This window comes from Protopterus annectens, chromosome 10.part0 (assembly GCF_019279795.1).
Source record: "Protopterus annectens isolate FY-2018-M chromosome 10.part0, PAN1.0, whole genome shotgun sequence".
NCBI lineage: Eukaryota > Metazoa > Chordata > Ceratodontiformes > Protopteridae > Protopterus > Protopterus annectens.
Window position 1 is genome coordinate 991943136 of NC_056744.1, and position 13322 is coordinate 991956457.

Below are 13322 nucleotides of genomic sequence, written 5' to 3' on the forward strand. Positions count from 1 at the left end.
GTCAGGGAACAATCTATTGTCCACGTCCACAGTATCATGGTCCAAGAAGACTTATCTACAAAACTAATCTAAACATTAGTCTCATAGTTTTGTAGACAAGCATTTTGTGGTGTGGTAATTCTGTTCTGTGCTCACAGTGCACAACAATTACATTTTATAGCTGTTTTTGCAGATGTTTCTGCAGGTACATTCTAGTTTCACTTAACCATTTTTAATTGATGAAAATAGTAGCTGGCTATTTGGCAGGCTACTCAATCCCCCTTACTCCCATTAGCAAGCTGCTCAGAAAATGGAACACTGAGCATGGAAGGACTGCTCTATGTTAGCAGCATTATGCAGTTTGCCAAAATTTGTTACACTCCCCTCCAGTCCGACACCTCTTTCTGCATCACCAACTGAATGTGAGCATTAGCTTAGAGCTCAGCAACAGTTCTGAGTTCTACTTTTCACTTTGTGAATTCCACCCAGTATGTATTGAAAAGGGTTGAGCAAGTCTCAGTGTTTCCCTTATGATGAATTCTTTCATTTTCTATGTCAGACTGTGTGACCCTCATGGATCTCTTCTTGCCCTTTATGTGTACTTGGATGCTAGTGATGACAACATTAATATATGCATTGGGGACAAAACTGTATAGTGTGAAATATCAAGGATAAATGATTTTTGGAAAGGATGGGTCTAGTTAATACTATCAAGATAATATTAACATACATTTTATTTTAGGTCAAAAATCATCAAATGATATTTTTTTCATTTCTGGGGGTGCACTTTTTCAGATATAAGGATTTTGGATATGTCATACAAAATAGAGATAGTTAATTCTGGAGAAAGCTGTACTTTAAAAAATAAGAATAAAAATTAAATGTAAGAGGTGTTCTAGAGGACTAGTGGTAGATGGCTCCTAGGTTCCAAGGTTTTTACTAAGTTTTTACTAAGTGTACAGCCAAAGGAGACCATCAAGTAGTTCAGCCACATCTTCCAATACCATGGGAGGCTAACGATGTCCACATTAAGTAGACATTCTTCACATATACTCAGTGTAAATTTTTGATCACTCATCTATCTAGTCAACCAGACTGATTTTAAAGGTTGTTAGGGAAGTAGTCTGCATAATAGGTAAAGACAGCCTGTTCCAGAGACAGTGTATATGTTGGGTTAGATATCTGCCATATCATTTGATGTTGCTGATGTGGTAGTACAGGTATAGGTCTCCACAAGTGGTGTTTGTTTATCACTGGTTCTGTTTAGGTGAATGAGTTCACAGAGAGTATACATATAAAATATATTGCTGGTATGCAGAATAGCCAGTGGAGTTTATTATTTTTTGTCCAATTTTCTAAAATAGTACAAGGTGTTATAGACATCACATAGCAGATGTGAACATATATATAAGTAAAAGGGAATTTTCCCTTACCGCACCATAGTACGACCGGAACAAGTATACTTGCGCGAAAGTTCAGCTTCGATGAACAGCACTTTCACGCAAGTATGCTCACCAATTTGGGATTTGGTGAAAGATGCAGTCGAGCATCTGTATGAATCCCATATATATATATATATATATATATATATATATATATATATATATATATATATGTGCATGCTTTAGGGGTGTGGGGGCTTGCTGTCATATTGGGGAAGTGTTGCTTGTGTTTTGCGACCTTGAAGATGCTGCTGTTTGACTTGTGAACTATCAATATTTTAGATGCTTTTAGTATGAAAAAATCACTTGCTAATTAAATGAAATGCAATTATAAAGAAATTCTTTCCTACCTAATTCTCCAAACATATAAGCATTAAGTCTATGCAGAAATCAAAATCAAACATTGCAACACATAATATTTCATCTTTAACAAAAAGGCATTGATTCTAATATACAAGGTTACTAAAAAAAACAAGCAAGCATGTTTTAATACTTGATGACTCCATAGTGAGATACAGATTCCTCACTCACTAGGTAGGACAAAGAAAGGGTGATAGCGAGTTGTCTTTTATGCACCAAGACCTCAGATATCTCAAGGGTCCTTAGAACCCTTGCAACAAAAAATATAACTATGATGTAGTAGTTGTGTATGTGGGGGGTGAATTAGTTTTGGCAAAAATCCCTGAGAAAGAGAGAGAGAGAGAGATGCAGACAGACATGGAGCTCACTCTACATGTCACAAATGCTGGCAACACCTTGATATGGAATGGAATCCTCCCTTCTCCATGAATGGCTAAATAATTGGTGCCATTCCAGAGGGGTGCAATATGTGTCAGCATGGAGAAACATGCTTGACAGTCCTATTTGCTTTGCAAGGAATGGTGGGCATCTCTCATTCAAAAGCTTGCATGTACCGGCTAAATCTCTTGCTTCTCCATAGTGCTTTTCTAGGCAAAGTTTAGTTAATAAACATACTGACATAGAAACCATATTTATATCAAAACAGGATCAAATTAAGATGGCGCTACTCAATGCCACAAGTCTAAACAACAAGCCGCCTGATGCTGTGGCAGTCCTGCATTTGAAAGGCATCCATATACGTGCAATCACTGAAACATACTTTAATTGCCAGAAAGCACTCGCGCAATACCTGGTTTACTGTCTGCCATGCCTTCACAAACAAGGGCAACTACAGTGGTGTGTCCATTTTTGTCAGAGACCATATCACCTCTAAACAGATTTGTGGGGACCCACTGTGTTAATTACCGAACTCCAATCACACTAAACAAAATAATTACCAGTTTTTTGCCTACTAAAGGACACCATACATGACCTCAAATTCCATGCTAGGTTGCTAAACGTCAGGGATGAATTCCCCATAAATAAGACCTCCATCATTCTGGGGGACTTTACCTACCCATCAGCTGATTGGAGAACTCACACCTCCAATATAGGATATGCGCAGAAATTTGTAGGTGTAATAAATAAAAACTCAGTGTTCCAGATTGCTTCTAGCACAACTAGAGGACAAAATATTCTTGTCCTGGAATTTACAAATGTAGTATCATCATGCACAATTTCACTAGTAACTCCTTATCCAATTAAGTCATAATATAAGCTACTAACTTTTCCCAGAAACTGTCTAAATTCCCATTAAACCAATACAGCAAAATTCAAATAAGTCATGTGCATAAATTTCCTCAAATTCTATAATGAAGTCTTAAAATTCACTTACATCAACATCAACCCAAACATTGCCTCAGCAGCTAGAGTCACAGAAGAATTTTACTCTCACATAAATAAATGTGTATAATTGTCAGTCCCATCAAGGTCCAAATATAATGGGAAATTTTAAAGCATAGCACCCTGGTGGTACACTGAAATAAATAAAATGTACAATAAAAAGAAAAAAAATCATTTGAGTTTACAACAGTATTTGACTAAGAGTTAAAAAAGGCTATTACCTCTACTAAAGCAATCTATGAACTCAGTTTGGCATTTGAAGCAAAGGACAATCACAAATCCTTCTTTAGTTATATAAGGAAACTAAGAAACAGCACTCCATAATGTACAGAACTTATGCTAAATGGCAAAAACCTAGTTGGACACAGTGGACATTGCCAATACGCTATCACATAAATTTAGTACAAATTTCACTTCTAAGATGACTATCTAAAGCCTTGTGATATCTGCAACTCTCAAACCCTTCATCATCACTAAAGAACATGTATTAAAAGTGCTATCCAGGACTAACAATATTTCTTCTACGGGAACAAATAATATACTGGGCTGTTTGATAAACAGTACTAAACATGCCTCAGTGGAACCTCTACATGTTATTTAACCTGAGTCTGGCTACAGGCTCAGTCCTAGGAGTGTGGCGTACAGCACTAGGGATGTCACTCGATAAAGGTGCCCCCACTACTGATCCTGGCAACTATAGGTCAACTAGCCTGATGAGTTTCAACTGCAAAGCCATGGAATGAATTATAACGGATTTGATTAAAGTCAGTGGAGATTGAAGAAAACCACAGTTTATACTTCTGCAGAGGAGGACAGGGCTGCTTGGAGGTACATCTCTTGCAGAAGTGAGAGAGGTGGCTTCTGCAGTGAGATGATTGTACAATTTCCCCCAGACCTTGTGTGTTAGGCTTTAGGGCCTTCAATCAAAAATTCCAAACCACTCTTGATAGCTGCCAGTCGATTCAGAATAGGTAACTCCATTTCCTAGTAGAAGAACTCACAGACCTCACTTATGATTCCACTAGTTATGCACCATGTGTACTCTAAGCATTTTACTTATTTTTAGAAACTAAGAATATGAACCAGCTGTGATAATGCAATATAAACAATTTGTGTAATCTTACCATGGCTTCAATATTTTTGCTTTTGTAAACATGTTTAGTGTCTTCTGCAACAAATGGACATGCTTCATCCACTTTAGTCAACAAAACCAGTTGCGATATAGCTATGCAAAATAAGCATAATCCAATTAATAGTTAGTTATAATTGCAGGAAACACATTACTTAAACATAACAGTCTACAGTTAAACTAACAGTTTGCACATTTATGAAGTTTAGGCTTATTTTTCAATCTTCAGAATAAATCTGCATGATTTTCAGGTTTATAGATAAGAAGAAAAATTCAAATGATGGCATTTTCCTATAAAATACTACAAAGGTGAGCAAAAGGTAAAAATAAGTACAATAATATTGTCCAAAGCAGAGGACAAGCTACACTATCAACACAGTATGGAGAAAGAAAAAAAATGGGTTATCAATTTTACTGCTATTAAATGTGCAGGAACTGTTTTTACAGAAAAAAATAATAAGCTTCCAGAGATAATGACTTCTCCAAATTAAGCATAACCCTAACTCACTTAACCCGCCCCTAACCCTAACGTACAAACAATCGCACACTTACCTGAACCCACCCCATAACTTTCCACCACAGCGCTAAGAATAGCGAAGCCACAGAAACGGCCAACCAAATTCTTTCCTGAGGAAAGAATTCACTTCTGCAGCTTCGCTATTCTTAGCGTTCGCTGAATAGTGCTTGATATCAGAACATTCAAAGTTTTAATACTTTGATGTTCTGATATAGACCTACTAACTAAGCTAACAAAAAAATTATTGTGATATAAAACTCTGAATGTTCACTGTATGGCTGACTGAGAGTACAAACACCTTCCTTAGTGACCACTGGTACAGGCTACAGGAATTCATTAACCACACCACTGAATCCTAATATGTAACGATCTCACCACTGACAACCAATAGATGTGACACCCCACCACTGGCCCATTAATAGAGGAGCCTCAATCCTCACCATTAGCACCAATGGGGGATGTACATTGGGAGTATGATAAGTTGCACACACAGTATTTCCAGATGCAGCTCTCTGCATCAAGTGCAATTTCCCTTAGGAGCACACAGAGACCACAGTGAGTCTGGAGCTGGTTTCTCCTTCTTTCTCCAGATCCACAAACAAGAGTCCTCCCTGGCACAGCTATAGAGATGAGATCTCAGCTGAGTGGCCAAGCTGAGACCTACAGCAACCTCTCTGTCCCACCAGTGCTTCGTGTCCCTGCTCAAGTAGCTGACACACACACACTCTTTGAGGTTTGATTTACACACACACACACACACACACACACACACACACACACACACACACACACACACACACACACACACACACCCTAGGAAAGGCTGACACAGGTTTACTAGCTATGCCCTCTTTTGCTCAGACTATAAGGTGGTTATCACTGACACCAGCCACATCCTTATCAGCTATTTTAAGACCCTTAACAAAAGATGTCCAATCTTACTGTGTAATGTTACTGTTAATACAAGTGGTAGTTTGACCAAGAGCAGGGCTATTAGGAGTGGCCTACACAGTGTCACCAAATAAATATGCAAGTACTCTCAGAACTTAAATATGTCTCACAAATATCAGCCACAATGAAAGGTTTAAATATATTTAATAATAAATAATAAAAGAACAAGAAAATACTTGGTATATAATCACAGTTACATCAGAGTTCAAAATCACAGGAAATACTTAAATAATAAATAAAGAAAACATCTAAACTATACTTCACTATATTCCTGTCTGAATCTAAGAAAATTACTATACCCTAGTTAACTTACTTACAGAACAAGCAAGGCAGACGTTGTGAATGGGTCTTCCAGCTGATGCTGCCAGGTCAAAGACAAATACAGAATACTCAGTCTCTCTCAGAGTGTTCTTAAACTAATATCTCAAATATTACTGCTGGGATAGTTTGCAGCATGATATCATTTCTTGTCATCTGACTCTATCTCAGGTGAAAAATGACCATTGATGAAGTTGGAAGCATTTAGCATCTTCCTGTGAAAACACATAAAGAAGGACTTTTCTAAGATCTAAGGCAAATCCTGGAAGTCATAAAACAATAAACACTTCCAAAACAATACAAAAAACGCCTAGTTCTAGACATTGTGTCTGTTACTGCACTGAAAGATATGGCCCAGCAATGAAGTAATTTAATTTCAACTATATTTCTGAAGTTTTGCAAGTTAACCTCCAGGGTTCCAGTTTCCCTGTTAAAATATATACATTTAAACAGTTACAATAGTGCATATACAGTTCTGTTCTTTTCCAGTAGGGTACACTGTGGATACATATTTAAGCTCAGTACTGTACAAACCCTGTTCAACACACACTTCTGTACCAGCAGTTTGATATACACATAACATACGGTTCTAATATATTTGTAACACAGCATATGAATCATGTTAATATTCACAAATGACATATAATTATTTACTAAATTCCAGCTAGCTGGGCTGGCAGCATCTCGTTTCGTAATACCCCTCACCCCCACTTAAAATATGATTGCTTCTAATTCTCTCTCTCTCTCTCTGCATTTTTGATTTAGTAAATGGTCCCTTAAATCAACACTTTTTGTGTGCTGTATGCCTAGCATTATTTAATTTTCAATCTCCCATCCAGCAAACTTTAAAGTTCTCTCTTTATTTATTTTTCTGTAACTATAGGTTATTGGCATACCTCTTCAAGCCTTTTTTCTTTTTTGTCTAGCCTCAACTTGGACTTTTAGATTGTATTTTTCTCTTGCTGTGAACAGAATCACAGCTCAAACATAGTGCAGACTAAGAAAACTCTGGAACAAACCAAACCATCCAAAAGCAAGGTAAAGCAGCTCCATGGCAACAGCTTGTCACAGGTCCAATTTTTTATTAAATGCAAACGTAAAACAATTGTAATATAAGTCCTTTCATCTGCCTCTGCAGACATCATCAGATACAAATCACGACTCATCTTCCTTTTTAGATAGCTGTTGCCATAGTCACTCATTTTTGCCCAGTAACCTCTCTTGCACTTCATCTCCAATGATGCATTGCAGGTTTAAATGCAAACTTAGCTTTCCTTGGCATCTTTGAAATGCCCTGGTAGCAGTGGATACCCTTGCGATTCACCGGTGATGTGCATGTGTGTGTCTTACATTGGTAATTTGTGCTCACTTATGAGCTTATATGTTTCTGTATCATACTGTAACATTGATTTTAAACCAAACCTTCCTTACTGGAATGTTTAGCAGTAAACTTTCTTCTATATATTGCAATTCAAGCAGCCATGTTTCAATGCCAATTTTTGCTAATTTCTGCCTAATACAGTACTTGTACAAGTGTTTTAGATGGTTCTATAGGATATACTGATTAACCCAGTAGTCTGTTATTTTTTTTTCCTTACCAGCTATATACACAGAAGATTTTTAATGGAATTTATATTTTTTCAAAGCAGTATCCTGTGTTTCATTTTTCTGATGTATACTACTGTGACTTATCTATGAAAGCATCATTGTTCTTGCGCTTCCAGTATACAATGCTGTACAGTGAGCCTAGGTTGTCATCTTCTGGAATTTTCTCTTGGTAGATATGGAATGTTTCTGCTCTGACCCTGCACTCAAATCTGCTTTACTGTAATATATTGCTTCTCTGCTGACACTGACTTTTCTTATGCTGCATCTTAATTACTCTGTTTACTCAGATTTATTTGTTTAAGTTTTAATGCTGTGCTTGTTAAGGCATGAAGTACACGCCTGTCTCTTTTCTTTTCAACTGCATCTATTCCACTCCAACTACACTACACTTTGTCCCTTCCCTATCCTTCTTTAAATGTGCTTGCTAAGTCTTGAAGTACACTTCTGCCTATTTACTGCTCAATCTGTCTCTTCCCCTCCATCTGCACTTCACTTTCTCCTTTTCCTCATTTCACATTCACCTGACACTCACTCTTTTACTATGCTCCCCACTGCTGCTTTTTCTTTTTTAAATCTCCTTGTCTTCTTCCATATATTACATGCTTTTTCATTTATTATCTTGCTTTTACTGTACTGTCTTAACCTAGCTTCTCTGTCTCTCTTCATAGGTATTAAGCCAACACTTTTGCCAGCTGTATGCCTAGCATTACCTAGTTTTCACTCCCCTAGTTTTCACTCCCCTCCCCAGAAAATTTTAAAGTTTTCTCTTTACTTATTTTTCTGTAACTAAAGGTTATAAGGATACATCTTCAAGCTTTTTTTTCTTTTTTCTCTAGTCTAAGGTTGGTCTTTTAGATTGTATTTTTCTCTTGCTGCGAACAGAATCATGGCTTATCATCCTACTTAGTTAGCTGTTGCCATAGGCACTCATTTTTTCCCAATAACCTCTCTTGCACATCCCCATCTCCTTTGGTGCATTGTGGGTTTAAGTGCAACCATAGCATTCCGCACCATCATTGAAACCCCTAGGCAGCAGTAGATACTCTTACAATTCACTGGTGTCGGGTGTATATGTGTATGTGTGTGTGTGTGTGTGTGTGTGTGTGTGTGTGTGTGTGTGTGTGTGTGTGTATATATATATATATATATATATATATATATATATATATATATATATGAATTACATTGGTAATTTGTGCTCACTTATGAGCTTGTATATATCTGTGTTGTACTGTAACTTTGATTTTGAACCAAACCTTCCTAACTGGAGTGTTTGCAGTATATTGTCTTGTATATACTGCAATTCAAGAAGCCATATTTGAATGCCAACTCTGCTAATTTATGCCTAATACAATAGTTGCACAAGTGTTTTAGATGTTTCTATAAGATATATGAGCTTGCTTAACCCAGTAGTCTATTTCTCCTTACCAACTACATACACAGAATATTTTTAGGGAAATGTGTATTTTTTCAAAGCAGTATCTTGTTTGTCTTTTTTTATGTATACTACTGTGACATATCTGTGAAAGCATCATTGTTCTAGTGCTTCCAATATGTATAACACTGTACTGTGAAGCCTAGGTTGTTATCTTAACCCATAACCCACTGATTCCTCCATCTACTTATTTTATAGGTTTATTTTTTTGATTATTTCCTTAAACATCTACAGCACATCACTGGGACTTCCCAGTTTCCACTCACACCTACAGTCCTAACCTAACTTCTTTGTCCCTCTTCATAGTTATTAAGACAGTACTGAAAAATAACCAAAACTTTAAACATTTTACTTTACTCTGTGAAGAAGTAGCAGCTGTCCAGAATCACCTTTGCTGGACTTCAGCATAACCCACTGATTTCTTCCTGTACTTATTTGTATGTTTTCTATAGCTTTATTTATTTATTTTTTTTGGTTATTTCCTTAAACATCCACATCACATCACTGGAACTTTCCTGTTCCCCCACCCCCACTTAATATGTGACTGTCTGTATTCCTTTGCTTTCTGCATTTTTGTTTTAGTAAAAGGTCCCTTAATCCAAAACTTTTAGTGTGCTATATGTCTAGCATTATTTACTTTTCAACCCCTGCCCAGCAAACTTTAAAGTTCTCTATTTACATATATTTCTGTAACTATAGGCTATGGCATACCTCTTCAAGCTTTTTTCTTTGTTTTTCTAACCTCAGCTTGGTCTTTCAAATAGTATTTTTCTCTTGCTGCAAACAAAATCATCCTGCTCCATTTGCCCTCACTCTGCTTGGGCTCAATCTGGTCCCCTACCCTACCCCCATTCCCAACCTCCCCTTATATCATTTAATTAACAGCTAACCCCCCTTTCACCACTCCCTCTCCTTTCCCACCCCCTCCGATTCTTCACCCTCTTCTCAGCGCATCCCTTATCCAATCACACACATTAAATTATAATTTCCTATTTCCTATTACTCCCACCTTTCCACTTCTTACCACACCCTCTAAACCTATTACACCCTATCTTACTCTTACCATATTCATTCTTTTCCCCTGCTCTGCTATTATAGTTTCTACACTTTAACCATGTGATTATCCTTAACACTCCCCCTTCCTTCTCTACCTTTTCTTTTTCTTTTAGCCACTTCACCCTCCTCCCTTCTTGTGTTTAGAAAAATCTTCTGACTACTCAGCTTTACCTCCTCTAACATACTACTCTCTTGTCTTTATCTGAACTTGTACATTTACCTGACTACCTCCTTATTTAACCTTTTTGTTTACAGTTTAACTAAGGTAATCTCCCAAACTTATATAACAGGCTACCCTACTTTTCAACTCCCCTCTTCACTCTATCTCTTTCTGAATCATGCTTCTTTGTAGAATGATATTGGCCCTCCGCTCTATTGCCACTCTTAGTCTCTTGTACAACATCTCCTCCTTCTACACCCATTTAACTCCCATTCTTCATTCTCCAGCTTCTATCTACTCCAGAAACCCATCTCAAACCTCATAGTCATTTCCAACTACATCACCTGCTAATGGAATAAAACTTTTCCTTCATAAAATGAAACTCCTACACTACTCCACCACCACCCCCAAAAATAAAGTAAAACACTACCTCTATCCCTCTTCATCTCACAACTACTCACTCCCTCTCAGTAATCTTCTCTTATCAGGTGGCTTACATCCCAACCCTGGTCCTCACTGCACTCTCCATTCTTACACTAAGCCCACTAATCTAACTATATCACATATTCACACACCCAAAAACAATTAACTCTAGTCTCCATGAACATAAGAAGCTTACTCAAAGAAGTTAGTGAATTCCATGTCTGGATTGCTCAATACTCTCCTGACATCATCACACTCACTGAAACCTGGCTTAAACACCACATCCCTGAAAAATACTGCCTACCCCAGGCTATAACATCCTATGTCTGGACCAGACCAAGAAAAAGGGTGAGAGAGCTGCCATCATGTCTTCCAACCATCTGGCTGTAACTCCACTAGCTATGTCCACCCCTTACAATCTTCTGCACAATTACTACTTGTCGTTTGCAAAATCAAGAAAGATAATGAATTCACCATTACTGCTATCAACATACCCCCAGGAGATAACATTCCTATACCAGAGAACACTGTCTCATGGATTTTTCAATATTTACCTACTGAGACATTCATCTTGGGAGACGTAAACATCAACTGGCTGTCCTTCTCCTCTGTTAGTCCTAGTACACACAGTAATCTATATGGCTTCTCTACTAATCTCCACTCCTGCATAGACTTGCAAACCTACTAACTCTACTTCTATCCTAGACTGGATATGTCTCACAAATCCAGAAAAATATAACTCCCCTGAAACTCTTCCTGACTCTCTCAGTAATCATTGCCCTGTCAAGGTACTCAGATATTCTCCTTATCTGAACCATCCTCATGTTTACATTGAGTGTGGCAAACTCTCACATTTTCATTCAGATATCTTTAGCAACCATCTCTCAGCTATCAGATGGTCCTTTCTCAATCATTTCTCTCTTGATGATGGAGTACTTAAATTTAATTCTATATTTCTCAATATTCTTAATTCTCTTGCCTCCCTGTGCCCAGTTAGAGTCAAATCCCTTATATCTCCATAGCTTACTCAATCCACTCACACTCTAATGTTCAGAAGAGATAAACACTGGAGAATCTGGTGGAAAACAAAACTTCACATCCTCCTTCAACACTACAAGGAACTATGTAACCTAACAAAGAAATACATCACTTATAAGAAAAACTTCTACAACAATCTACCATCCACCATCTCATCAAACCCTAAGAAATTTTGGAACTCCATTAACCAAATTCTGCACCCTAATAACCTCACCTCCCCTAAACCTGGACAAAACAACACTCCTCAAAAAATATCATCAAATTTCAATATGAAGGTTGAGCACTGGGCTGGCAACTCGACATCGTAAAAATTCACTGCCAATCAAAAACACACTGGTGATCCACTGGGGTGACCCCTAACCGGGAAAAGCCAAAAGACTTTTTTTTTACTTCATTGAAACCATCAATAAACTCTCACCCCAACCAAACTCCTGTACTTAAATCACCATGCCCAGACCCATCAACACCCCCCAATTCCTCTCCTGCCTTCTCACTGAAAATTGTATATTAAATCCTTACTCTGTAAGCTAAAATCCTGCTCTACCTCTATGGATAACGTACCTCCACTCATTCTCCAAATGGCTGCTAACTCACTAGCCCTTCCCCTCTCCATTCTCATTAATTGCTTACTTACTGAATTTAAAGCCCCCACCATTTGGAAAAAGTTTGACACCATACCCATTCACAATGGTGGCAACTGTTCTGACCTTGCCAGTTTTAGACACATTGCTATTCTTTCAACTTTCTCTAAAATCCTAGAGAATTGTGTCCATAAGCAAATCATTCCATACCTCCTACAAGAAAACCTACTCACCCCGACAAAACACGGCTTTCAGACTAAGCACAACACCTCCACTGCTATTATCTCTTTCATTAACACTATATCCCAAGCTAGGGATAACAACAAACTCATTTCCACCCTATTACTTCACCTTTCTAAAGCTTTCTACACTGTGTCCAGTCCTCTACTTACTAGACTCTCTGAACTTAATCTGTCCCCTTCTACCATCTCCTGGTTTGTCAGTTACCTCTCTGATAGGTTACAGTTGGTTAGATGGCTCTCTACTACATCTCTTGCCCTCCTTCTCAAAATGGGAGTACCCCAAGGGTCTATTCTAGGTCCTCTCCTGTTCAACATTTTTACTAATAAGTTATATACTTCCTATCTTCATTCATCCCTCATGCAATATGCTGATAACTCAACAGTCATTACCATAGCAGACTCCCACTCTGACCTTAATACGTTCACATGAAAATCTTTCCATTCATTTGAAAACTGGCTCAGTAAGAATCAGCTGATTCTTAACATAAAAAACAAAACTCCTGCTCTTCACCCCCAAATCCCAGAACCATCTTAAATCTACCTTCTCTAATCTTCACCCTTAATAATACACCCATCTCAGTCGAGTCTCACACCAAGCTTCTGGGGGGGGTTCATCACTGATGACCTAGTCAGATTTGATCTACACATCACCTATAACCTTAAAAATCTAAACAAAACAGACTTCTGTATTGGAACAAAA

The 13322-nt window shown here is 37.7% G+C and overlaps 1 protein-coding gene across 1 annotated transcript in view; it reads right to left on the reverse strand.

Annotated features, from left to right (window-relative positions):
* Positions 1–13322, reverse strand: part of LOC122812818 (interferon-induced protein 44-like) — a 453365-nt gene that overhangs the window by 103798 nt on the left and 336245 nt on the right. The window contains exon 6 of the mRNA XM_044084871.1: positions 4289–4389. Within this exon, the coding sequence (XP_043940806.1) occupies positions 4289–4389 (101 nt within the window). The remainder of the gene's footprint in view (positions 1–4288; positions 4390–13322) is intronic.